The sequence below is a fragment of the Lacerta agilis genome, chromosome 3 (genome assembly GCF_009819535.1).
Source record: "Lacerta agilis isolate rLacAgi1 chromosome 3, rLacAgi1.pri, whole genome shotgun sequence".
Classification (NCBI taxonomy): Eukaryota; Metazoa; Chordata; class Lepidosauria; order Squamata; family Lacertidae; genus Lacerta; species Lacerta agilis.
The window spans coordinates 24538941-24565076 of record NC_046314.1 but is presented as its reverse complement, the minus strand read 5'-3'; the positions used below and the strand labels follow the sequence as shown (position 1 = coordinate 24565076).

Genomic DNA, 26136 nt, shown 5'->3' with positions numbered 1-26136 from the left:
TCAAAAATAATGAACTTCGTTAAAAAATGACAAGGAGGGGGAAAAAACACTAGGGCTTATCATTCGGGAAAATATGGGTAGAAAACTGTATCTGCTCTCTATGGATAAAACAACAGATAATTCACATTATTTGAACAGAAGTCTGTCTCCTACTGATACGAATGCCAGGTTGCTACTGTACTTCAGATGCAGTTTAGTAATTGCATATACCAGCAAATATGTTTTGTTATCAGACTTGAGAGATTTTTGTGTTGGTGGTTAAGAAAACCAAAACCAAACCCTTGGTGAGCTATATTTGGATGACCACAGATCAAGGTTGGTATATATTTTTAAACAGAGGTGAAGTTCTTTCGTTTTCCAACAGATTGTGCCTTACTTTGAAATTTCTCTGCTCTGTTGTGAGTTGTGTCAAGCTGAATTGTTCCTAAAACATTATTCTGTTCTTTTAGAAATGCCATCAAATTGCGGCGAAGGTATCAGCATGCCATTCTGCTTTAGTGTTTGGATGTTATTACTTCATTCTACCAAATTTAATCATCAAACTCATTCATCTCATTAGATGGTAATTTTCGTGCAAGTGCAATTATATTTCACAGCAGGACAGCTGATTAGGCAGACAGAGAAAAAAATAATTCATCAGGAAATTATAAAAAAAAATTAATCGTCAACAACTTGTATAGTGAAAATCACTGCATGCTGCAGTTTTGCTGAATATTTTAAGACCTTCATTCTCACCATACCTTAATGGGGAGCAGTATATATTCACCAACAAATAAGGAAAACATAGCCCATAATTAAAGTTTACATTTCTATTTGTGCTGGAAAGATGGCACTCTTTAAATATATTTAAATGATAGTGATGGTACCTCCAGTGATAAGCAAGATGTTTCATGAGCTCCAACATTAAAATCCTTTAAAAAAGAAAAAAAATGGCATTACACAAAACACTGCTACTAATTCACATTTTACTGTCATATTTCATACAGATTTAACTGCCATACAGTGCACCCTCAGTACTTAAAATACAAATGACAATGTTTCAGTGACTAGGGCTAGACAAGTGTCATCCTAAAATACACCCATAATTGTTTTCAGAATAAGAAAACACGGAAATCAGTTCTATGGGCAATTCCCTACAGCTTTATACTAAATCACTAGCAATAATTAAGCAATATCTGTATCTATAGTTAAACGTAAGATTTAGTAACTGAAATGTAGGAAATTTCTACAAATGGTGTGCGAGACACAATGAGTATATACTGTACCTTTGTAACAGATGGCAAGATGTTCAAAATAGCCCCCTCAGTTGTAATCATATGCATCGAAATATTCGTTTTTCTTATCGTAAGATGGTTTCTTTATATCTAATTTTCTCGAATCTTCATTTGCTTCTTCATTTGTATCTAAAAAAATAGGTAAGTGTTTATTCAAATATGAAAGCCAGCTTCACATTGGTATTGCAGTTAACAGTGTCTCTCCTCTGAACTCGGTGCTTCGGAGTATTGACTAAACTGTATTTCTCGATAACTGTAAATGCAATAAATTAACATGAAGATTATTTCACAGCATGAGTACCTCTAAGTAAAAGGTGCATACACCTTCAGTTGGTTTCAGGCAACAGGAGCCTTGCTTGCTACCATCCAAAACTTTGTTTTTTCTATGGGATCAGCACCAGTCTTTGCGAGTTTCTTTAGAAACCTTTGCAGCCGATATCCACATGTATGTAGCTTATCAGTATAACTGGGCAGGGTAGGGGGCACAAACAGCCTAACATGAATGGAAAGTTCTCAGACTCCAAGCCACACCCTTATTTCAGAGGAGTGCAGTTCCTACCACTCACTTGAAACTTCAGAGACCCTCACCACTGTGAACCCTCTGTACAGCATAAATACCACATTGGTGTTAGGATTCCTTAGCCTGTCTTCCCTAGCTTTCTTGCCCATCTTTACTCTAATGTTAGAACCGTTGCCCCACTCTCCTGACCACTCTTGTACAGTGAAATATACTTGGTGTCGAGTGTGAATTTCATGCTCTTTATTCAGCTCATAGTAGTAAGGAATGAAAGTTCCCCCAAAACGCCTGCTTCATATACACTATTTACACAATGGGCCCCACGTGATTGGCTAATTCCGGAATACTCCTGTGGGCCAATCAGGTTGCAGATTCACTTCCACCTGGAGCCGGATTAGGGCAGACTGCTGCATTCTGAACCCTATTGTTCTAGGACCAACCAGACTGCTGCATTTTGGATCCTATTCAACTCAGTACATAACATACAGCATTCCTATTACTGCTACGATACCCCCATTCCCAAACTCCCAACTAGTACCTCACTCTAAACTCCTCTCTTTCTCCCACTGGACACCTTTTCTCTTCATGTGACTGTGGTGAGAGCACTGGGAGGCCAGCTGCTTTTGCCCAGTCCTGCATGCTCCCACCCCTATCCATCCATCCATATGTACTATTGGTTGGCTAGGAAGCTTTACAGTGCAGAGTTGACATCAGCTGCACCCGCATCCTCACATAGTGCAACGGCCCATTCTAGGACCCATTAGAGACAGGTTCCTCTAGTAACTGCAGCTCCCCTGGTTTGTCCTTTGTGGGTCCATGAGGCTATCACTCCCACCACTCTCAACTGAGCCCCAAGGAAACATCTGTGAACAGATTTTGGTGGTTGGTTCACAGACTCCTTGAAGAGTCAAGGGATGAGACTTCCACAGAGGTCAAAACCCCATTACCTTGAAGTAGCTAATGGCTGCAGCAGAAGACATCAGCCCATCTAACTGGCCAGGGGTCATCACTGGGGAGGGTCCAGTCAATATCTACCTAGCCCTGCTGTAAAACTTAGCCAGTTGCTTCAAGGCCTTGCTGATTCAATGTGGCCTCAACTGTTAGGAACACTGTCTGTGGTCCTGAACTGACACACATTCATCTCCAAGGAACTTCTAACCTTCCCTTGCTTGGGTTACCATCCCAAGGGGAGGGGACAGATCAAAAGGGCAAGAGATGCAAGATAGTATTTACAAAGTAGATCGAAGGCCACTAAAAGAAGGAAAGTAGTAATTCACAAGAAAACAAAGGCCTTATATGCTCCTCTCATAAAAATAACCCTCTAGGTCAGGGGTCAGCAACCTTTTTCAGCCGTGGGCCAGTCCACCGTCCCTCAGACCATGTGGTGGGCCGACTATATTTTTTTGGGGGGGGGGGAGAATGAATTCCTATGCCCCACAAATAACCCAGAGATGCATTTTAAATAAAAGGACACATTCTACTCATGTAAAAACACGCTGATTCCTGGACTGTCCGCGGTCCAGATTGAGAAGGCGATTGGGCCACATCCGGCCCACGGGCCTTAGGTTGCCTACCCCTGCTCTAGGTGGACAAAAGCATTTGGATTTAACTATTGTATATATCTACACAACAATTCTCATCCTTTAATACTATAGATTTGGAATGGGTAGAGTCTTACGTTACGAATCATTTCACTCATTCCGTGAGAAAATATTTTGGATGAATATTTTGAAAAATGGCGGACAAAAAATACCTCCTTCCCCCCTGACTTCACGTCTAGTTGTAAACAGAACTCGGGGGGGGGGGGAGTCCCACATTATATTTAGGCATCCAGGAGGAAGTGAGGAAGAGACAAGGGAAAGCTGAATTAAATAAATTTTCCCTGTGTTGTACTCAAGCTTAGCAATATTTTTAATCCTTTTATTATTTAAACAATTCATATACTACTTAATTATAGTCGTCTCTAAGTGGTGTTCAAGGAACTCAATACAATGCCAATAAATATCAGTTAAAATCAGAAATTGAGTTATTGATTTGTTCCTTTGTATTCTGCCCTTGCTCCAGACAACCTAATGGTGGTGTAGACGGTGTGTTAATCAATTTTAACTCTTAGGATTGTTGTGAGGATAATTTTGGTTGGGAGACAGCTGCTGACTCAAGATCACCAGAGACAAGAGAATTAATGAACCTGTTAACAGTGTGTCTACAGTGTGATGTCAGCTTCATGCAATGCCTAGTAAAAATTACCCTACGCCATGACAACACTGTGGATTTCCTAGATTCCAATCACTTGCCATTTTTTTGGCAGGGAAAAGAGAAAAGCAGCATTAACAATATCAAGACATGGAACAAGTTGTGTTACATGCCATATAGGGCAGTGATTTTTCAGTTGAGTTTTTTTTTAAAAAAAAAAGTCTGCTTCCACCTAGAAATTCATAACTGAACAACCTATGTCTCTGTAGGTTGGCTGTCAATGGGACTGGGGATTTTAATACAGTACTACATTATTCCGTTCACATCTCTAACCTACAAACAGCCACTACCCGTCGGCCTATGCGGCCTCCTATTTCATTTGCTACACACCTTCCAGCATGTTCAACAAATGAGGCAGAATCCTTCAACTGACGGCTCATTCATTATAAAATGCTAATTCAATCCCAGATTATTGTTAATACCCTTTTTTGCTGAACATCTCTGCGATCCCTTAGAGGGGGAAATGTAATCCCATAATCAAAATCATTATAGCAGCACACATAGGCAAGAACGGTCGATACCCTCTCCCATCTATGCTTAAAAATTAGCAAACTTGCATTCTAGTGTCTAAGTGTATGCAATTTGTAGTTAAGCCCCATGCCTTTTAAGTGGACTTTGAAGTACACACAGAATGCAGCCTTGGAAACATCTGCGCACAACACCCTGGGTGTGGCAAAGCTTTCTTTTCTCTTTATTTAATTGTGATTTGCCCCAAGCCCTGAGGATGACAGAGGCTAGAAAGTGAGGTGAATTAAATAATAAAACCACGATCCAATGGGTGGAAGCGTGAGAGCTCAGTGAAAGAAGGCATATGCCTATCAGGAGGAAGGTTTGGGTTGGTTTTTTTTACACATAATCACATTCCTGGAAATGACATAATCATTATTGCTGAAGTCTGCAGCCTGAGGCAGACCTGAAATGTTTCTACAACATGGTGACGGAAATGAAAATAGGATGTTCTGATGGAAAGCGATAGGCCGCTCTAATGGAAAGCACTGGGCTGCTGCTTCATCTGCAGTATAAACAAAATAATACAGAGGACTTACCCTCCTAGCTTCTATAATTATACCTTTTCACTACTGGAAGTAATTGAAAGCACAATGAATTTTCTCTCTCTCATTACATTCATAATACTCAGTTATCTACCTAAAGTTAATCAACCAAGAAATGAAAACTATGTGTGAGAGGAAGAGTAAACAGGCTGTTGTCATTATTACACGGATTCTAACATAGTGAGGCTTCGTACATTACAAAATTAACTTTAGGGTATTTTAGCATATCTGCCTAAGCCAGCAGACCAAATGCACTGATTACCAACACTAGAGATATTTCAAGGAATGCAATGGATTTTTAGGGTGGGGGCAGGGGGGGGGAGAAAATGGAGACTTCTACTCAGAAAAGTATATGTAATGCACTACAATATATTCTGATCTTATCTATTTATTATACCCGTATTCAATTTGAAACACTAGAAGCAAAAAAGTCAAACGAAATAAGAGGGGAGAAGCTGTTGTGTACCATTATTAGTCAGAAGTCCCGAGTGCTAGCTATGTGCCCAATCTGGCTGGCACCCCAAGCATACTCTTTAAGCTCCTTCAAGTTTGCTCTACAAGTGGCTATGCAAAGCCGTACAGAGAAAGCAAGTCTGCTGTAAACTAGATATCCACATTAACAGGAGGCAAAGTATCTGGAAGGGGCTAGAGTTCCAAATGCATGCTAATTCCTAACTTCGAACCAGATCGAATTTCCAACTCCCGTAGTTTGATTTGGCCACCAGTGAGAGCAGTGTCATTTTTTTTCTAGGAAAAGAGGTGCCAGAACTCACCATGAACACCTTCCCCTGTTCCCTTATAATGGCAATGGCGCCCACCTGAGAGGTGCTGGAACTGAGTTTCCAGAAAGTTTCGGCTGGGGAAAAAAGCCCTGAGTGAGAAAACAAAGCAATTTCCCCAGTGAGCACAGTCTTCACTTGAAAGTTTTCAATAACAGAATCACTGAATCATATGAGTTGTAGAGTTGGATGGGACCAAGGTCGTAGCATATGCATAGCGGCATCCCATTTCTGCTCTGGCAGACAGTACTGCGCATTCTCCCTGTATGTGGCAACTCACCATCCTGGCTGATGACTTTCACATCTCCAGTTGCATCGTTCTTCATCAGCTGTTGTTCTGGCATGTTGACAGAGTCCGCTTGGTCCTCTGGCTGATCACTATGTCCTGTCTTCTCATTGGTTACAAGGTGTGGTGGTTCGTCTTCTTCCTGCATCTCTCTCTCAGGTACAAGTTGTGCTGGTGCGTCTTGTCCCTCCATTTCTGAGGAACCAATGCTGTCTTTATCTCCCTCATTTTCTTTACTGTCTATTCTTGTGGAGGGACTCTGTGGCACTTCAGCTACAGGGGGTGGTTGAGTGGTGCCACAGAGAATACTTGTGTGGCTGACAGTTCCTACCACAGACTCAGCACTTCCAGCTAATGAAGTGTCCTCACCTGTGAACAAAAAATGTAACTGTAAATGAAATGGAGTCCAGGTAATGAGGTAGTAAGAGCTAAGTGGTGCAGTGATGCAAGGTTCTGGAGCCCTCATCTCACTAGGTCATGATGATCATTGCTAAGGGATGTTCTTTTTGTGTGTGCCAAATTTTTTATTAAACTTTAAAATCTTTACATATAAATTCCAGATTTCAAATTTGTTATACATTTCTCTTTAAACTTTGACTTCCCACCTTTCCCTCCATGCTGTTCTTAATCCCATCCCATTTGCATACTGCATTCTAATACAAGTTTCTCCTAAGACATATCTTCTATTTCATATGTTATCTTTTTTTCTTCCGCTGCTCGTATTTCAAATCCTGCTTGCCATTTCTTCCAAGTATGGTATCTTTTTCAGATATTCATTCTTCCATGAATAGTCCATCATGTTGGTTTCCTATTTCTGCTGTTAGTTCCACCAGTCCATTAGACTTTCTGGTGTTCTTGACCCTCCTGTAATATTGAGGCAGGGAATTCTAGATGAATCAAACAAAGCTTTATTGAGCCAGTTCCAAGTGCCCCTACTATGCAATGGTGCCCAGACTCATCCAGGAAAAAATGACAAATAGGTAACTAATAATCCAGTGTGCCATTGCTCTCAAACAGAACATATTTTGAGCTCTTTGGATTTCTCTAAGCGTAGTACTATTTCTGGTATGAAACTAATGGGTGGGCTGGACAGCAATGTCTGAAGTGGAGAGCTTGTGCTGGTTTTTGTTTCTTTTGCTAAGGCAGGATATACCACCTCTTGGGCATATTCATAGTTCGAAAGACCAGGAGACACAATGGCTGCTTGCTGGCACTGAAATCCAACAGCCGTATGCTCTTCATCTTCGGCAGTTTCAAGTCCAAGCATTCAGTATGACAAGCAACTTTCATGCATGTTGTAGTGGCACAGAGAAGTGTGATTGAGAGTGTTGAGACGGGACAAGTGTAGGTCAGAGACCACCCCTGAAAGACCACGTGACTATTTTGTTAACTGGCACACTGATTCAATAACATCCATTCTACGATCATCCACGATCAGGTGGTGTAGTTGCATCCAACAGCTCCACTGCTGCTCTGAGACATGTTCATTTGAATGGAAAGGAGATAATTGTATCGGATGATCCACTCCACAGTGTCCCATAATAAGAAATGTATCACACATGCTAGATTTTCCACAAGGATGTAATCTCTGCAGTAGTGCAGGTACTAGACCCATAGCTTCAAATTGCCAAGTTTGGACGTTCTGGAATACACAGTGTTGTAACATGGGCTCAGCTTCCATCTGCTGTTGAATAAAGGATGTCAGTGAAGTCCTTGAGTATATTTGTCCAATGAGCAATAACACTGCCCATGTTTCACACTTCAGTTTATTTTTTATATTTATCTAGTCAGTTAGTTTTGACATTGTCTTCTCATTGCATTGTAGCATTACAAGTGCTGGCACATCTTGATTTCATCATCAGCATCAACCGGTTCTAAACCACTTATATCTGGGATGTGGGGTGGGGTGGGAGAATACAGTCTCCCTATAAGGTGATACCCTATGCATAATAAGGCGACTTATGGTTGGCTGTGCATATATAACTATTGTTGGTTTGGCACAGCTTTTTGCAGGAAGAATGCTGGCTGAGCAATGTGCTGCTGGTTGTGAGCTCACCACTATGCAATTCATGTTGATAGCATGTTGCATATTCATGACTGATGGTGAAGCAAATAACTGGTTAAAAACCACTAAGCATTTACAGTCGCAATGCTTTGTCATGGGAATCCTGATATCCTACCTCTGCTTCTTTCATACAGTGGTACCCCGGGTTACGTACTTAATCCTTTCCGGGTTACAGTACGTAACCCAAAAAGGACGTAACCCAAACAATTCGTTATGCGCATGCACAGATCGAAAAAACCACAAAAAACACTCTGCGCATGCGCAAATCACACGCGTGTCTGGTTGCGCTTCCGGGTTAGCTGAGTTCGTAACCCGAAAAGTACACAACCCGGAGCGTACGTAACCCGAGGTACGACTGTATTTGATGCGCTGGCTCATCAGGAGCTGAAGATGACAATGGATATACAACACTGCTTCTCACCCAGGCAATTTGGTAACCAAAGAAATATCACCATATGTCAAAGATGGGACATAGAGACAGTGAGCAAATTTTCATGACTCAACTTCTACAGTGGTGGTACTCATTGCTGTGCCACGGCTGTGTGCTTGCAGGCCAAGGCTTCGTGCTTCCCTCTGTCTCCACTGTTCAGGGAGGGCAGAAGCAAGGCAACAAAATGCAAAAGGAATGCCACAGGTCTGGTTGAGTCTCCAGTGACTACCATCAAGGCATTGCCAGGATAGACTAAGCCCTGGGTTTTCAGTTTCCTTTCAGCCGCTTGCTTCCAGTGAACTGCATTATTATTCAGCCTGACTTCTTATATATGTGTTTTCCCCTGCAAATATATGTCATAGATTTCTCTCACACACAAATAAAAGACACCAAAGGTACCTCACGCAAATGGAAAAGAAACTGCATTAGACCATATACAGTGGTGCCCCGCTAGACGAAAATAATTCGTTCTGCGAAAATTTTCGTCTAGCGGGTTTTTCGTCTTGCGGAGCGGCAATGACAGCTGCGCTTTCGCTAGACGAAAAGAAAAAAAAAAGACGAAAAATTTTCGTCTTGCGAGGCAGCCCCATAGACTTTTTCGTCTTGCGGGGCAGCCTTCCGCTAGACGAATGCCTTCGTCTAGCGAGTTTTTCGTCTTGCGAGGCATTCGTCTAGCAGGGCACCACTGTACTTAAAACCAAGATATTTGCGAAAATGTAGACTTCTAGCCATCTAGCATTGCCCAAATGAATTTCTCAGGCTTTTGTAGTCCAGAAGCTACAGCAGCTTTTCAATGAAAAGCCAGTTAATGAATATAGCTTCACCAAAAAAGATAGCATTCATCTGTAAGAAGAAAATGCGTAACTCTGTAGCCTCCCAGCTGACAAAACGTGTCTTAATAGCTATGACAGGACAAAGATAATAATTCTCAAGAATGAATGAATTGGCTGGCATTAAGACTCATGTTGAATAGGTTACCATACTCTGCTGGAAAATATTTTGGAAGTAACAACCAACATTTAACGCTGTCAGAATATGGATTCACTCACAAGTGCAAATCTTTCTTCCTTTCTTTTTTTAAGCTGTAAAGATGAACTGCTGAGACAGCTTGTTTAAATCAAGAGGCTGTAAGTATTTTCCTGGCTCACTGTTGCAAATATGAAAAGCACTCTCTCAGGAGTTTACCTAAATTATCTATGGTTATTTAATGTTAGTTATCTACTTTTCCTTTATCAAAACTTTAGGAGGAATGGGCGTAAGCCCTGTACTGGAAAGCATTACAAACCTATAGTTTTGTGTTGTATAAAGGGCCCATTGACCTATCTGAAGCAGTCCCCACCTCCAGGCATGACATTTCACGGTGCCATGCACATGCTATGAGCTACCACCTCCAATTTTTAGTTTTGACTTGCTGTAGATAAGCATGGCCAAGATCCACACACAGCTGGTCCGAGGGATTAAAGCCCCCCTCCCTCCTATTAGCATTTGTACTTTATTTGATAAAATGTATTTTTCAAAGAATAAACTGTTAAAGGGGGGAAGAAAACACATGTAATGTAACAGCTGCGAAGCTTTTTGACTGGCCGGCTAAACCAGGTGAGAGTAGCTGATGGGTCTCAAACCCTCAGTGAGTTAGGGACGCCCCCTGCATGCAAAGGCGAGATCCAGCAGATTGAGTGGACAAGACCAGTAGTGGGTCCAATGGTCAAGAAGGCGGTTTCTGCACATGCTGTAAAGCAAAGTGAGGGGCAGACGGGGCTTGTCAACCTGGGAAGGTAGCCCATTTAGGAGAAGGAAAACTCTGATCCTAAACCTCCACCGCCTATCTTCAGGAGAAGAAAAGGCTGAGGAGTAAACCCTACACCATGGGAAGCCAAACTAAGGCCCGGGGGCCGGATGAGGCCCAATTGCCTTCTAAATCCGGCCCGTGAACAGTCCAGGAATCAGTGTGTTTCTACATGAGTAGAATGTGTCCTTTTATTTAAAATGCACCTCTAGATTATTTGTGGGGCCTGCCTGGTGTTTTTACATGAGTAGAATGTGTGCTTTTATTTAAAATGCATCTCTGGGTTATTTGTGGGGCATAGGAATTCATTCTCTCTTCCCCCCCCCCCAAAAAAAAATATATAGGGGGACAGTGTTCTGAGGGAAAGTGGACCGGCACCCCACTGAAAAAGTTTGCTGACCCCTGTACACAAATCCGGCATGGAGTCAAATATTCAAAATATTCATCCAAAATATTTTCTCACGGAATGAGTGAAATGATTCGTAACATAAGACTCTACCCATTCCAAATCTATAGTATTAAAGGATGAGAATTGTTGTGTAGATATATACAATAGTTAAATCCAAATGCTTTTGTCCACCTAGAGCAGGGGTAGGCAACCTAAGGCCTGGGTGCCAAATCTGGCCCAATCGCCTTCTAAATCTGGCCCATGGACGGTCCAGGAATCAGCGTGTTTCTACATGAGTAGAATGTGTCCTTTTATTTAAAATGCATCTCTAGATTATTTGTGGGGCCTGCCTGGTGTTTTTACATGAGTAGAATGTGTGCTTTTATTTAAAATGCATCTCTGGTTTATTTGTGGGGCATAGGAATTCATTCTCTCTCCCACCCTCAAAATATAGGGGAACAGTGGTCTGAGGGAAAGTGGACCGGCACCCCGCTGAAAAAGTTTGCTGACCCCTGTACACAAATCCGGCATGGAGTCCCAAGACAGAAGGATGGCGCCTTGTACACCTCCTTCCGGCAACTCCTGCAGCCAAGTTGGTGCCAAACATATTGCTTTCCTTTCCTTTGGACCACATCAGAGAGACCGGGGGGCAAGGAGGTCTTGTCATCTGGGCAGTCCAGGACTGCCATACACTGGCTCGCTTCGGTGTTGCTAACACAGCGGCTTGCTTTCACCCCCCGGAAGCGCACTCCATTGTCTCTTGAGACAGATGCCAATATACAAATATAAATCATTCAGAAAGTTAGACAACAATATGAGATGCAGGCAGCCCCCTGTGTACATGAAGGTTATGTTCCAAGGTACCGCATGCATTAGCGGAATCGCGTATTAGTAAAAAAGTGAGCAAACATCCCATCCCGCCTCTGCCCTGCTTTTAGTGATGTTTCAGTGGTATCTTTATGATATTTCTGGGTCACTTCCAGGTTTGGCGCAATACACGTATACACGATTGTGCACATATCAAATGCGCGTAATGTATATTCCAGGCATATTGATTTATCAGGCAAAAAATGAAGAGAGAAAAGGAAAGGAAAATAACAGTGAGATTTAAGGCACAAGCCCACAGCTAAGATCCACCAGCTACGGGGTTTTATGATTTGGTGGAACCCTTGCCAGTGCTAATTCAGCACAAAGGGAACCATATTTTCAAGCTCCAAACACCAGCTGCAAATAGTTGTGCATTAAAATCTTAAGTCTCCTTGCTGATCAGTGACAGTGAGGGTGTTGTTTTGAGCTTTCTAGCCTCAGCACCTAAATACGTTGAGGATCACTAGTTTCAACAGTTGGTCTGACTTTTGAAAAAGACAACTTAGGGCCACACCACACAATTCACTTTTAGATGCACATCTGTTTTGAAATACCTATGTAAACCATTTTCTGTATGCTTATCAGGAAATCATTAACGGCTGTAGCTGTGCTGAGCATGCAATTCAATGGCAGATCTGGGTTTGCCTTTATGAGGCATCAAAAACTGCCCCAAGGACAGAGGTTAATAAATCATGAATGATGTGCAGAGTGTAAAAGTATTCGCTTTCAAAACATTTCTGATGAAACTGACAGGCAGTGAATCTAGGGCAAACAATGGAGGGTGGTTTGGGTTGGTTGGTTAGTTTATATATATATATTCACCTGTCTCCTGCCCACCTAGCAGTTCGAAAGCACGTCAAGTGCAAGTAGATAAATAAGGTACCGCTCCGGCGGGAAGGTAAGCTGTCTGCAGACAAACGCCGGCTCCCACGGCCTATAGAGCAAGATGAGCGCCGCAACCCCAGAGTTGTCCGTGACTGGACCTAATGGTCAGGGATACCTTTGCCTATATTCACCTGTGGAACCTACTACCAAAGAATGTCGTGACAATCATTAGTGCAAACTATGATAACCACAAGCATAATTTTCATATTAAGAAATAGTCAAATTCTGTAGATGATGGGAAGTAACCAAGAAAGGGGGACTAGTGGAACTACGTCTTGCTTGCACAATTATGCTTAGCATGTATCTGGTTGTCCAACGTCAGCAGAGAGAATGCTGAGCTAAGCAGAATTAGGTTTAGCCAAGCATGGTAATTCTTAACATTGTTAGTTTAAACACACACACACACAACTGTAATCCCAACATAATGATACCGCAGAATAGATTAGCCGTAGAATATCTTTGCTATTGCATATTTGTCTTGTAAATAAATTTATGACATACCTCTCTTCTTTGATCTGAAGAAGAATCCAAACATTTTTTTGAAAACACCCTTTCTTTCCTGAAACAAAAATCAACATCAATTAAGGTTCTAAAATACTCTAGATCATCAATACAGTATAATCATCAGTATGGAATAGCAATATTATACACACACACACACACAGGCTTTGAAACCTAAGCTCCATAAGTCCAGTTTCACTTAGAGGGAGATTTCTCATCTTCCCCTTCTCCTGAGAGTAGGGAGTCTTTCTAGGCCAATATGGGGCTGAGGCAAGGGAGGGCTGCAGCAGGAAGGGAGAATTTGCAGAAAGGCTCGTTCCTGCTGGGAGCAACTGTTGTGGGCCCAGCTGTTAGCTGGAGAGGGTGCTTCTGTCTCCTCCTGTCGCACTGACTGCTGGGGACGTGCCTGTGGGGCACTCCAGCCAATTGGGAGCGTGCGAGGGGCTGGGGAGGGAGAACCTCTTCCTTCTGGTCCACTCCACGGCCAGCTGTGCCGTGGCTTCGGCTGCCAGGTAGGCAGGCTGGATTTCCTATTCTCCTTCCTCCCACATTTCTCAAGGAGAGGTGGCATGTGGAAAAGACTGTCTTAATGGTTTACACATGATAGAATGTTCCTCAAGATGCCCCAATAGGTAGTACTGCTCCAACCGGCGGTTTCAGAGGAAGCAACATGCAGGTGTTGAAGTCATTCTGACAAAAAAGAAAGGCTGGGGTTGGGGTGGGGTTGAGAGCAGCAAAAGACCTACCCTCCAACACCTTTGTACTGGAATACTCTGGTGAAGTGCTCGATCACAAAGAGTTCAAAGCCCGAGTGAAGGAGTATGCCCGAGGCAAAAATATCCATTATTATTTCATGTCATTCAAAAAATGATGAGGTAATAGGTGCCACCCAGAAAGGAAACTGCTCTCCTTTTATGAACCACAGTTGCAAGCCAAACTGTGAGATGCAGAAATGGACAATGAATGGGCAGCTATGGGTTAGCTTCTTCACCACAAAACTTGTTCCGTCAGGCTCAGAGCTAAACTTTTTGACTACCAGTTCCAGAGATATGGCAAAGAGGCGCAGAAGTGTTTCTGTGGCTCTGCCAACTGCCAGGGTTACCATTTCTATGATTTACGAGCTGCCTAAAGCTGAGGATGCATGTTGCTGCTGGACCTTGCTATGGGTTACATTGGCCACTGTATTCAGAGGCCAGGGAGGAATTCTCCTTGCAGACTAACCGGGGCTCATCTGCAGGTTTTGCCTACTACTTCATCACAATCACCACAACTAGTTGGCAGAGAAGGCACTGAGTTGGAAAAGGCACTGCCTGCCCCCCACCCCCCACTTTGCTGTCTTTGGGCATTCCCTTAAGGCGGCCTGTGGGGTGCTTCATGTCCAGATGCCAAACTCGGGGGCTGACAGTCCTTAGCACTCCCTCCCAGTGATCTTGTGGGCCACTCAGATGTGATGCCCGTTGAAAAACAACCTTAAGCCTGGTCAACCCCACTCAACCAGCAGTCAGGCAGCTGATTTCAGGATACACACTCAATGTCTACATCAAACCATCTGACATCTGTAACCAATCAATTCAATCATCTGAGGATGTTTTGGTGAGGAAGCTGAACATATTCTGCACTTTGTACAGAATTTGTTTAGAATTCCACACAGCTCAAGCCATGATAATGGTTATCATGTGACAGGGTGAAACAACAATGGACAACAGTAGCTGTTCTCTCTATATATACCATTGTATTATGTATATCAGCTGTGCTGAAAACTGCACAGCATAAGAACAGGAGGGGCATGGATGCATGGCTAGATATAGTTACAGGTAGGTAGCCATTTTGGCCTGCCATAGTCAAAACAAAATAAAAAATAAAAAAATTCCTTCCAGTAGCACCTTAAGAGACCAACTAAGTTTGTTCTTGGTATGAGCTTTTGTGTGCATGCACACTTCTTCAGATACACTGAAACAGAAGTCACCCGACCCTTTTATATAGTGAGAGAGTGGGGAGGGGTATTACTCAGAAGGGTGGTAGGAATGGGTGATTGGCTGATAGGTGTGGAAAACCTGTTGACGGCTGTTAACGACTGCAATTGGTCTTACAGGAAAAAGCAATGGGTGAGATGGCTAAAGATAGCTTTGTCATGTATAATGAGATAAGAATCCAATGTCTTTGTTCAGACCAGGTCTCTTCAGGGTTTGGTAATTAGTTGCAATTCAGCAACTTCTCTTTCCAGTCTATTTCAGAAATTCCTTTGTAGTAAGACAGCTACTTTGAGATCTTGTAAAGAATGTCCCATTCTTTACAAGAGATCTTGTAAAGAAGGTCTCATACACCCCAGCAAATGTGGTTGATGACCTTGAGCCAGACATCCTGGAGAGTGAAGTCAAATGGGCCTTAGAAAGCCTTGCTAACAACAAGGCCAGTGGAAGTGATGATATTCCAGCTGAACTATTTAAAATTTTAAAAGAGGATGCTGTTAAGGTGCTGCACTCAATATGCCAGCAAGTTTGGAAAACTCAGCAGTGGCCAGAGGATTGGAGAAGATCAGTCTACATCCCAATCCCAAAGAAGGGCAGTGCCAAAGAATGCTCCAACTACCGCACAATTGCACTCATTTCACACGCTAGCAAGGTTATGCTTAAAATTCTACAAGGCAGGCTTAAGCAGTATGTGGACCGAGAACTCCCAGAAGTGCAAGCTGGATTTCGAAGGGGCAGAGGAACCAGAGACCAAATTGCAAACATGCGCTGGATTATGGAGAAAGCCAGAGAGTTCCAGAAAAACATCTACTTCTGCTTCATTGATTATGCAAAAGCATTTGACTGTGTCGACCACAGCAAACTATGGCAAGTTCTTAAAGAAATGGGAGTGCCGGATCACCTCATTTGCCTCCTGAGAAATCTGTATGTGGGACAAGAAGCTACAGTTAGAACTGGATATGGAACAACTGATTGGTTCAAAATTGGGAAAGGAGTACGACAAGGCTGTATATTGTCTCCCTGCTTATTTAACTTATATGCAGAATACATCATGCGAAAGGCTGGACTGGATGAATCCCCAACCGGAATTAAGATTGCCGGGAAAAATATCAACAACCTCAGATATGCTGATGATACCACCTTGATGGCAGAAAGTGAGGAAGAATTGAAGAACCTTTTAATGAGGGTGAAAGAAGAGAGCGCAAAATATGGTCTGAAGCTCAACATCAAAAAAACTAAGATCATGGCCACTGGTCCCATCACCTCCTGGCAAATAGAAGGGGAAGAAATGGAGGCAGTGAGAGATTTCACTTTCTTGGGTTCCATGATCACTGCAGATGGTGACAGCAGTCACGAAATCAGAAGACGCCTGCTTCTTGGGAGAAAAGCAATGACAAACCTAGACAGCATCTTAAAAAGCAAAGACATCACCTTGCCGACAAAGGTCCGTATAGTTAAAGCTATGGTTTTCCCAGTAGTAATGTACGGAAGTGAGAGCTGGACCATAAAGAAGGCTGATCGCCGTAGAATTGATGCTTTTGAATTATGGTGCTGGAGGAGACTCTTGAGAGTCCCGTGGACTGCAAGAAGATCAAACCTATCCATTCTCAAAGAAATCAGCCCTGAGTGCTCACTAGAAGGACAGATCCTGAAGTTGAGGCTCCAGTACTTTGGCCACCTCATGAGAAGAGAAGAATCCCTAGAAAAGACCCTGATGTTGGGAAAGATGGAGGGCACAAGGAGAAGGGGACGACAGAGGATGAGATGGTTGGACAGTGTTCTTGAAGCTACTAACATGAGTTTGGCCAAACTGCGGGAGGCGGTGGGGGATAGGCGTGCCTGGCGTGCTCTGGTCCATGGGGTCACGAAGAGTCGGACACGACTGAACGACTGAACAACAACAACAACAAAGAATGTCCTGGGAGACTGAAGTGTTCTCCTACTGGTTTCTCTGTCTTGTGATTCCTGATCTCAGATTTATGTCCATTTATCCTTTGGCGTAGGGTTTGGCCTGTTTGTCCAATATAGAGAGCTGAAGGGCACTGTTGACATTTGATGGCATACACAATGTTAGAAGATGAGCAATTAAATAGTCCTGAGATGGTATGTTTGATGTTGTTGAGGCCAGTAATGGTGTTGTCCGGGTGTATGTGGCAGCAAAGTTGGCATCTGGGTTTATTGCAGGCTCTGGTGCCAGTGTCCATGTTAAGCCCTGTTGTTGTATTGTTGTGGGTGATGAGTTGTTTAAGATTGGGTGGCTGTCTGTACACAATGAAAGGTCTTCCTCCCAGAGCTTGAGAAAGAGAACTGTCATTGTCTAGGAGAGGTTGTAGATCTCTGATGAGGTGTTGTACTGTTTTAACTTGGGAGCTGTATGTGATTACTAGTCGTGTTCTCTTCTTTTCTGTTTTGGGTCTGTCTTGCAGCAAGTTCTTTCTGGGTATCAGTCTAGTGACTTCTGTTTCGGTGTATCTGAAGAAGTGTGCATGCACACGAAAGCTCATACCAAGAACAAACTTAGTTGGTCTCTAAGGTGCTACTGGAAGGATTTTTTTTATTTTTTTATTTAGTTAGATATACGGTAGACAGACAGACAGACAGACAGACAGACAGACAGACAGATATGGGCTAGCAATCATTCATAAGATATGGATTTTAAGTCCAACTTATTTAAATATGATAAAAGGTGACAGACTGTACCACAGGGTAGAACAATCTAGCAATTCAAATCCCTATGAAATTTTAGTATATTTCATAGACACCAGGATAATAATTGCCGTAATAAATCTACTTTTGTAATGTCTTAAACAAGGTGTGCCTGCAGTTTAAAACTGGTAAGATTTATTATAGTACTGAGGCATTCTCTGCTAGAAAATGACAAATTGCTAATGTATGCTCGTTATGTAATAGTTAGGCTCTGTTCTTCAAAGCCCAGTGAATGGACTGATAAATGGAAGTGAAAATTTGTTGGATGGGGGTGCAAGAGACTGATTCAGCTTTGGCTGCGTGAGAGAACTGACTTGTTTTGAATGTAGCAGCATTTAAAATATTGTGTGAGGCGTCCTGAATTCCAGATATGGATTTTAACTAGCAACTTTTAAAATCAATGACATGTTTTGAGCTAATGCATGGAACGTGGGGGATACAATCTAACAATCCTTTGGTCATGTGTACCGGAACTGCTACCCTAAAATGTTTGGGAGCAGTTATATCTGGACACACTGCATTTCAGAGTAAAACACATTTAGCCAACTTTTATCAACCTTTTCTGAAGTAAAGTCATCATATATAATAAATACAGTTCTAATCATTTTCCATAGTTATAAAGCAAAGTATTCAAATAAAGCTCTGGGCTGCAATCCCGTTAAAGGTAAACGTAAAGGTACCCCTGACCATTAGGTCTAGTCGCGGACGACTCTGGGGCTGCAGCACTCACCTCACTTTATTGGCCAAGGGAGCTGGCGTACAGCTTCCGGTTCATGTGGCCAGCATGACTAAGCCGCTTCTGGCGAACCAGAGCAGTGCACGGAAACACCATTTACCTTCCTGTTGGAGAGGTACCTATTTATCTACTTGCACTTGACGGTGTTTTCAAACTGCTAGGTGGGCAGGAGCTGGGACCGAACAACGGGAGCTCACTCCCATTGCGGGGATTCAAACCAACAACTTTCTGATCAGCAAGCCCTAGGCTCTGTGGGTTAGACAACAGTGCCACCCACTTCCCTGTTACAATCTTGTTACATACTGGCTAAATTCCATTTTTTTCTGCATACTTGCACTACTAAGGCTGCTATGATATATACATCTACATAGGCGCTAGAAAAAAGCTCCGTTGAATAGAGCTTATTTCTGAGTAGATAAGCATAGGATTCTACTATAAATCCCACTGTTTGCAGAGTTGCAGCCCTGGACCAAAATTCTTAACACTGAGGATTCTCCCCAGTGCATTCCTGTTCGACAGCATTTAATACTTCTGGTTCGATCAATATCAATCCTATTTTCAAGGGAAGTTCTAAAATACTTCTACCGCAGCTACAAAACAGTATCAAGAACGTAAGAAGAGATATTAAATATATTTTGTGAGCAATGCGTAAGAAAGCCAATTATAAAATCAATACGCATTTGATTTTACAAAATTTCACTGGCGGAGAAAATACTTAATATACACTTTATTGGCAGTTTGGGCATTATTAATTAAAGAAAACTCTTTTGCTGGTAGTAGATTGCTAAATAAATCAATAGTGCTAAATTATTACTATAAATCTTTGCATATATTAAAACCCACAGCTTGTTTAATCTAATGTTAGCAGTTAATACTTCGCAACTGTTTCCAGAGCAAATCTGTAATAGATTTTACCAGTACACCCCACTGCCCTTCACTGTCTTTCAGCCAAGAATTCATGATTTTTCAACTTTAACAATGTGCTTAATTTTCTAAGTCTGATATTAATGTGGGTTGCTTAACTACACGGATAAGTTGAAGTGATTCCATTGCAGCTGCATGAACCAGTAGGCTATTTCTCCTCCCTTCTTGCTTCTTAGTATACTAACTAGTGTTGTCTTACATGACCAAGGTGGAAAGAAATGAACCAGATCCCAAGTTCCCATGATCGGAACTCTGTTCAGGGATGCTGAAGGAGGAGGCAATTTTCACCAAACCTTCCTTCCCTCTGCAGCCCCATGAAACTCTTCAGGAGAGGGTTGAAAAAACAGTGTGAGAGATGATATGGGAGGCCACAAGAGAAATGGAAAATTGAAGGACCACTCAGGCCCCATAGGAGCCAACTCCTAGGGGCCATGGGGGCTTCAGCCCCCACAATAAAATATTTGAGGGGTTCAACCCCCCACAAAGTTGATGGGTATTCCCATTCAAATGGTATGGGCGCACTGCATCATGTGATCAGTTATGTGGGGCAGGGCTTACCTGCCCCCCCCCCCGAATATTTGGCACCCCTGTCAGCCCCAAGCCAAGTCCAGTATATAATGCAGAGAAAGTCAGTGGTTTGGATAAATGGGAATCTGAACTGAGCTCAGTTCAGATCAGTGTAAGGAAGCTGTGCTCCTAAGCAATTTCTATCCCATGTGCTTCCCCTAAGTCCACATAAGTATTACAAATGACCAGACCACACTATAAGCACTTTCCTATCTTGTTATTATCTGAGCCTAAATAGATGGGGAAAATATATATTTTATATAAAGGGCTCCATCATTTCTGTATAAACAAAATCGAAAATTCTTTCTAGTAGCACCTTAGAGACCAACTGAGTTTGTTCCTGGTATGAGCTTTCGTGTGCATGCACACGAAAGCTCATACCAGGAACAAACTCAGTTGGTCTCTAAGGTGCTACTAGAAAGAATTTTCGATTTTGTTTTGACTATGGCAGACCAACACGGCTACCCACATTTCTGTATAGTAGGGGAGAGATGAAAGGTGGTCTTGTACCTCCTGAATTGATAAACTAATTCACTTGAGCAAATGCTTGTTATGAAGGAAGAGGGGCACCCCAATTTCCCCTACTCAGTACTTCAGCTCTTGCTGTTTCATAGTTTATATACACTGAAATATTTGGGTATTTAAAACAGACCTTTTTCTCAGGTTTCACGTCTTGATAATATTCTTCAGCCTACATGATAACAATCACAAGCAATCATTAATCCTTCATTCTACTGTTATCTAAACATACAACTAAAGTGTACAACTGTGCTGAACTATACAATATATACCAGACTATAAAATGGGAAGAGTGGTATAAAGAGGTGTGTGATATAGCTATTAATGATAAATTAACATGTGACACTAAGACGGGGAATATGCAGGAGAAATGTTTCTGGGGAGATATGGTGTTTGTAGAATTTGTACTGCTAAAACAGAAAGGGGTCAAACCATCGCAAGAGGTGTTGAAATTCTGGGAGGTTGGATAGTTACAATGGAATGGTCTCGGTGGTGGGGTGCACATTTTTATTCTTACTCATTTATGATTATTAGTTTGTCAGAATAAAATATTTTTTTTAATATATACACAAAAACTGTGCGAGTACAAATTTTTATTTTAATACAGGTTCTTTTTATGAACAAGCTTCTTAGCTACATCTGGAAAAGCACTACTTTTAAAAGTACTTCAATAATCGAAAGGTAACGGAGAATGAAGCAAAATTCTCAAAAAGTAAGTTATGCATATTGTCAGATCCACGTAGCGGTTGCTCACAAGTAACGACAAAGTCCGCCTTGTCTACAAACTAATTTATTGTGCCAAAGCTATGTACAAGCGGAGCTATCCAAAAACATGACTGCCTAGTCGCTTGAAGAATCCGGAAGTGCCTTCTTCCGGCTGCAACCCCAACATAGGAATCGCGGCGTCCTGAGATGCCACCTTCCCGGTCTTCCCACCCCTCTGCGCAGCTCAGGCGATGGAAGTGGCATCTCCCCCTCAGATCTGCTTTGCTGGGTGGTGCTGGGTCTTTGAGCTGCCTCCTGGAGCCCTCCCTCCATCTGGCTGCCCGAGCGTAACTCCTCTTCCCCAGAGGAGCTGCTGGAAGACTCGCTAGGCGAAGACTCACTGGCGAGAAGGGGCTTGGGCTGCTGGTACCCACCAGGACCCTGACCGGCAGCGGAGGGCAGTTCCCTGACACATATACTTAAAATGGAACCTCCATGATAGTGAAAGAGAAGGTTTGTTTCCGGAAGGTTATATCCAGAAATCTCTAGATATAAGTAAGCTTTCTTAGAGGAATTTGCATGGCCACATTTAAAACAGAGGACAGCACTAGATTGTGCCCCTCCCCTCCCCCCCAAAAAAATCCAACAGGTCTCTTACCATCTCAAATTCAGTTTCAAATTAACTGTAAAGTGCACTATAACAAAATGGGGCTCTTACCCTGTTTGCCCTCTAACCATCTGAATGGTATGCTAGCAATGCTTATGGCAGGGGCATCATGGCCTGGCAGTCACTTAAAATTAAGCAAAGGCTTAACATTTGTGTTTACACATTGTGTTTACACACATATTTGTGTTTACAGGTAGTAAAGGACTCCAACAAAACCTAAATGTAGTTGCAGCCTGTCTTGAGAATGGACATTATATCTTAGGAACTTTACAGAATTCTGAGTGACAGGAGCTATATATGTACTTAGGGTTGGAGAAGTTTAATCTGATTATTAAGGTTGGATAGAGTATAATTCCCTTATTTCATCAGCTTACTATCAACCCTGAAATGAAAGTATACTTAGTAGTTACGAATGTTTTTATTGTCTACGTTAAATAACACAACTGCGCCTCTTAACAAAAGTATTGATCTCAGCAGGTCTGAACCAATGCAGTTTCCAGTGCTATACTAACCCATCTCAAATGCCACAATATGAATGGCTTTGGGTGTTAAGAAGTTAATTTGTTCGACTGATGTAAATAAAAATTGGCAAGGAACACCCCGGGATCAAAATTCCATTTTAACTGTACAAAAAAGTTCTCGAATACTGCAAAAACAAAACTAACCTCTTCTTCTGTACTCCAATTTGCATAAATGTCTTCATCATGGACCACCTCAGCAGGAGCCTTGAGAATGATGCATTCCAATAAAGATTTGAAGGAAAGAAAACAAAAATGCTCTTATGTCATTTTATCACAAATCGGGGGGGGGGGGGGAAATCAAGCAATCGAATTGTTTCCCATTTCCCCACTCTTTGAAAACAAAATACAGTTATGCCTCACTGAAAGCTTGCCATCCTAATTTGGCATTACAATATTAACGCTGGCTCCCTCGGCCTGTAAAGGAGTCGTTTGCGACTGGACTTAACTGTCGGGGGTCCTTTACCTTTATGTGACAGCCTAGGAAATGTGTAAAGTCCTCTCAAACAGTAAAGTGAACCTAAGGTCCCGTTTTTGCAAATGGTAAATGAGGTGGTAAACTTCTAACTAGACTGCTTCACTTCAGAGTACAGGTGAGAGTTCACAACTGAATGCTTCTTCTGCCCTGGCCACAGTGAGTCAGCAGGGCTTTGGATGAGATGGTGGCTCCACAAAGGCATCTTCTACCACCTGCTCTGTAATGGTACATTGGCTTTCAATAAGTGGGTCAAAACTTGACCTAAGGAGGGCTTCACCTGTGGCATCACAAAATCTGCTTTTCCTTTTAGAAAAAGAGTAGAAGGCCTGAGTATATGTGGGTTGGGGGGTAACCATGCAGAGATGTTAAACATCTTTTGAAGAGAATTCTACTTCTTTTTCTCTTGATGCACACACAACCAAGTAACAAATGCCATTCCCCAGTTTTGTTAAAAGGAAGGAATAACTTTTAAGGTAAAGGTTAAAGGTAAAGAAAGAAGTGGCTATATCATGCTGGCCACATGACCCGGAAGCTGTCTGCGGACAAATGCTGGCTCCCTCGGCCTATAGAGCAAGATGAGCGCCGCAACCCCAGAGTCGGACACGACTGGACCTGATGGTCAGGGGTCCCTTTACCTTTAAAAGGTAAATGACCCCTGGACATTAAGTCCAGACAAAGGCGACTATGGGGTGCAGCGTTCATCTCACTTTTCAGGCCGAGGGAGCCGGCGTTTGTCCACAAACAGCTTTCCGGGTAATGTGGTGAGCACGACTATATGGCTTCTGGTGCAGCGGGACACTATGACAGAAACAAGAGCTCATGGAAACACCGTTTACCTTCCTACTGCAGCAGTACCTATTTATCTACTTGCACTGGTATGCTTTCGAACTGCTAGGTCGGCAAAAGCTGGGACAGAGCAACGGGAGCTCACCCCGTCGCACGGATTCGAACTGCCAACCTTCTGATCGGCAAGCCCGAGAGGCTCAGTGGTTTAGACCACAGCGCCACCCGCGTCCCTTACTGACTTTAAAACCAGTATATCCACAGTGCAGATCTGTTCTGAGACAGTGAGTGAAGTGGGAAATACAGAAAGAGAAAAAATGGACACGAACATTTATTTATTTTAAAATTAAAACTTCACCCAGCGTTTCAGGTTGGGGCCAAAGGTGCATCCAGAATCTGGAAAGACTGAAAACAAATGGTTTAACAGAACAGGAAACAATAGCCTACTTTTGGCAGAAAACAAAAACACACATTCAAATATCCAGAACTACAATCTAGCCAAATTTGAGCAATTCTGTCCCACCGATTGCAATGAGCTTTAAGTATACACGTAAGATTTCCACTGAAATTAATAGCTGAAATCTAATAGCTGAAATCTAAAGGGCAATTCTGCATATTACCAGGCCTATTCTATTCTTCCTCTTTCCCATTGCAGCCCCTTGTTCTAACCAAAACCCAACACTAGAGGCTGGAGGACCCCTGAGACATGAATTCAACATGGTAGGTGGGGAAGCAGCCAGAAGGTAAAATTGCAGTCACCATCCTTTTGTGTATGCAGAACTGCTTTCTGCCCTTACACAGGGCAGACCGCATCCATCCTAGTCAATGGGATTTAAATGCACTGAAATTTGCTGGATTGTGGCCAATCAATCATGCCCAATATTTGTTTCCATGCACAGGCAGATGGGAGAGAAAGAGAGGTGTTATAATCGATTCATTCAGAAAGAAGAAATGTACTCTAAATCTACCTGGTCAACAGGTATTTCCACTTGCAAATTTTTATCTTCTTGTATTTGCTGAGCCTCTTTAATTTCTTTTGGGGGTGTACGAGCTTTATAGACCCCGCGTCCTGAAAATAAACAGGATTAAAATATATCTGTATTAATCACTATCTACCCCCACACTGTGAAAACTACAAGCATAAATAAATATTAACAATATTTAGGCGTAGCTACAAAGCAATTACTTCTTTAAGGGCAATGTTTGTATACAATAAATATTTTCAAACAACAGCAGTCTGATAAATTTCATCATTTTGAAATGTTTTATTTCTGTATTAAGTAATAATAAAAATGAGGCAGAAGATGATACAGTACGAAGTTGCAAGAGTCGTGTTATAAATAACAGAGGCATTAACAGTTACTAAATATTGAGCTTTTAAAGAATATGGAAATTATGCTGTAATTGTAAATTTAAAAACTTTTTCAGTGAGAACATTGAAAAATGTCTGCAAATATGCATTGGTTTGCAACTGCTTCTTAGTAAGCTTTTTTTTAAGGCTTATTTTCTCTGGCGCACATGTTACACTGAATACAAGTATTTTGGCTTAAGCGACTATGTACATTTTACAATCAGAGATAGATAAAATATGTAAACCAAGACATCAGTACCGAATCTGCCTGCATTTAACTATGGGGTCTTAGGTACCAGATACAATATTTTGTGTTACCATCATCAGAAGTCAGGTGCTTATTAGCCTCAGCGTCACGACTTGCCTTCTTGGGTTCTGCATAATAAACTGAAGCCCTATCTCCGGCTCCTCGTTTTGATGGTGGTATGGCAGGCTGCAGGCTGGCTCCCCGTTTTGCTCGTTCTGTAGGAGGCTGAAGGAAACACACTCAATAAACATCCAAAGAACATCTATTCCTTTAGATTTGCAGCAAACGACTATTCTAACAACACTGTTAAAAGATTCAGAAACTAATACAGTTCAGAATTCATGGGCAGCAAAATATCTCAAGCTGCAACTTGAGCTATTCCGGTACAGCAAATGGCCCTTTCACCAACACTCTGTTTTCCTTTTGGGTCGGGGGCTTGTTTCAATAGGTACTCAGCTTCCAGCAACATTGCACAGATCCTGGAACCTACTGAGCACAAGTCCTTATTGAGTTGCTTGGTACAGTTTTTCTTTCTTTTATAAACTAACATTTTATGGGACACAATGAACTAATCCGGAAGCTGTTAGGTGAAAATTCATAGCTTTGCAGCTGAAGGAGACATTGTACTTCAGTGTTTGAAACTCCCATTGTTGCAGGCGTGTTTTGCGACACGGAATTTCATTAGCGCAAGCAGTTTTCTGAGCTCTGGACACAGTACTGAGCCTAAGATTTCAGGTTAAAACTACAGAGTGGAAGGAAAGGAAGACCTTTTTTCTGTCTCCCCACTTCCAGCCACTCTCTGAAGACTGGAGAAGAGGCCCTCTTAAGAATATTAGGGAGGGAGGCAAGGGAAGCCTGGCTTTGTTTTTTGTTTTTTTGTGC

General features: G+C 42.3%; 1 protein-coding gene across 2 annotated transcripts in view; it reads right to left on the bottom strand.

Annotated features, from left to right (window-relative positions):
• Window positions 1-794: 794 nt before the first annotated feature.
• Window positions 795-26136, bottom strand: part of DCDC2C (doublecortin domain containing 2C) — a 41756-nt gene continuing 16414 nt past the window's right edge. The window contains exons 7-14 of one of the 2 annotated variants that reach the window (XM_033143052.1): window positions 25326-25479; window positions 24625-24725; window positions 22543-22602; window positions 20639-20677; window positions 13084-13141; window positions 6156-6530; window positions 1266-1403; window positions 795-911 (exon numbers count right to left, since the gene is read on the bottom strand). In XM_033143052.1, coding sequence (XP_032998943.1) covers window positions 1303-1403; window positions 6156-6530; window positions 13084-13141; window positions 20639-20677; window positions 22543-22602; window positions 24625-24725; window positions 25326-25479 — 888 coding nt within the window. In that variant the 3' untranslated portion in view covers window positions 795-911; window positions 1266-1302. The remainder of the gene's footprint in view (window positions 912-1265; window positions 1404-6155; window positions 6531-13083; window positions 13142-20638; window positions 20678-22542; window positions 22603-24624; window positions 24726-25325; window positions 25480-26136) is intronic. The other variant, XM_033143053.1, reaches the window with a different exon arrangement.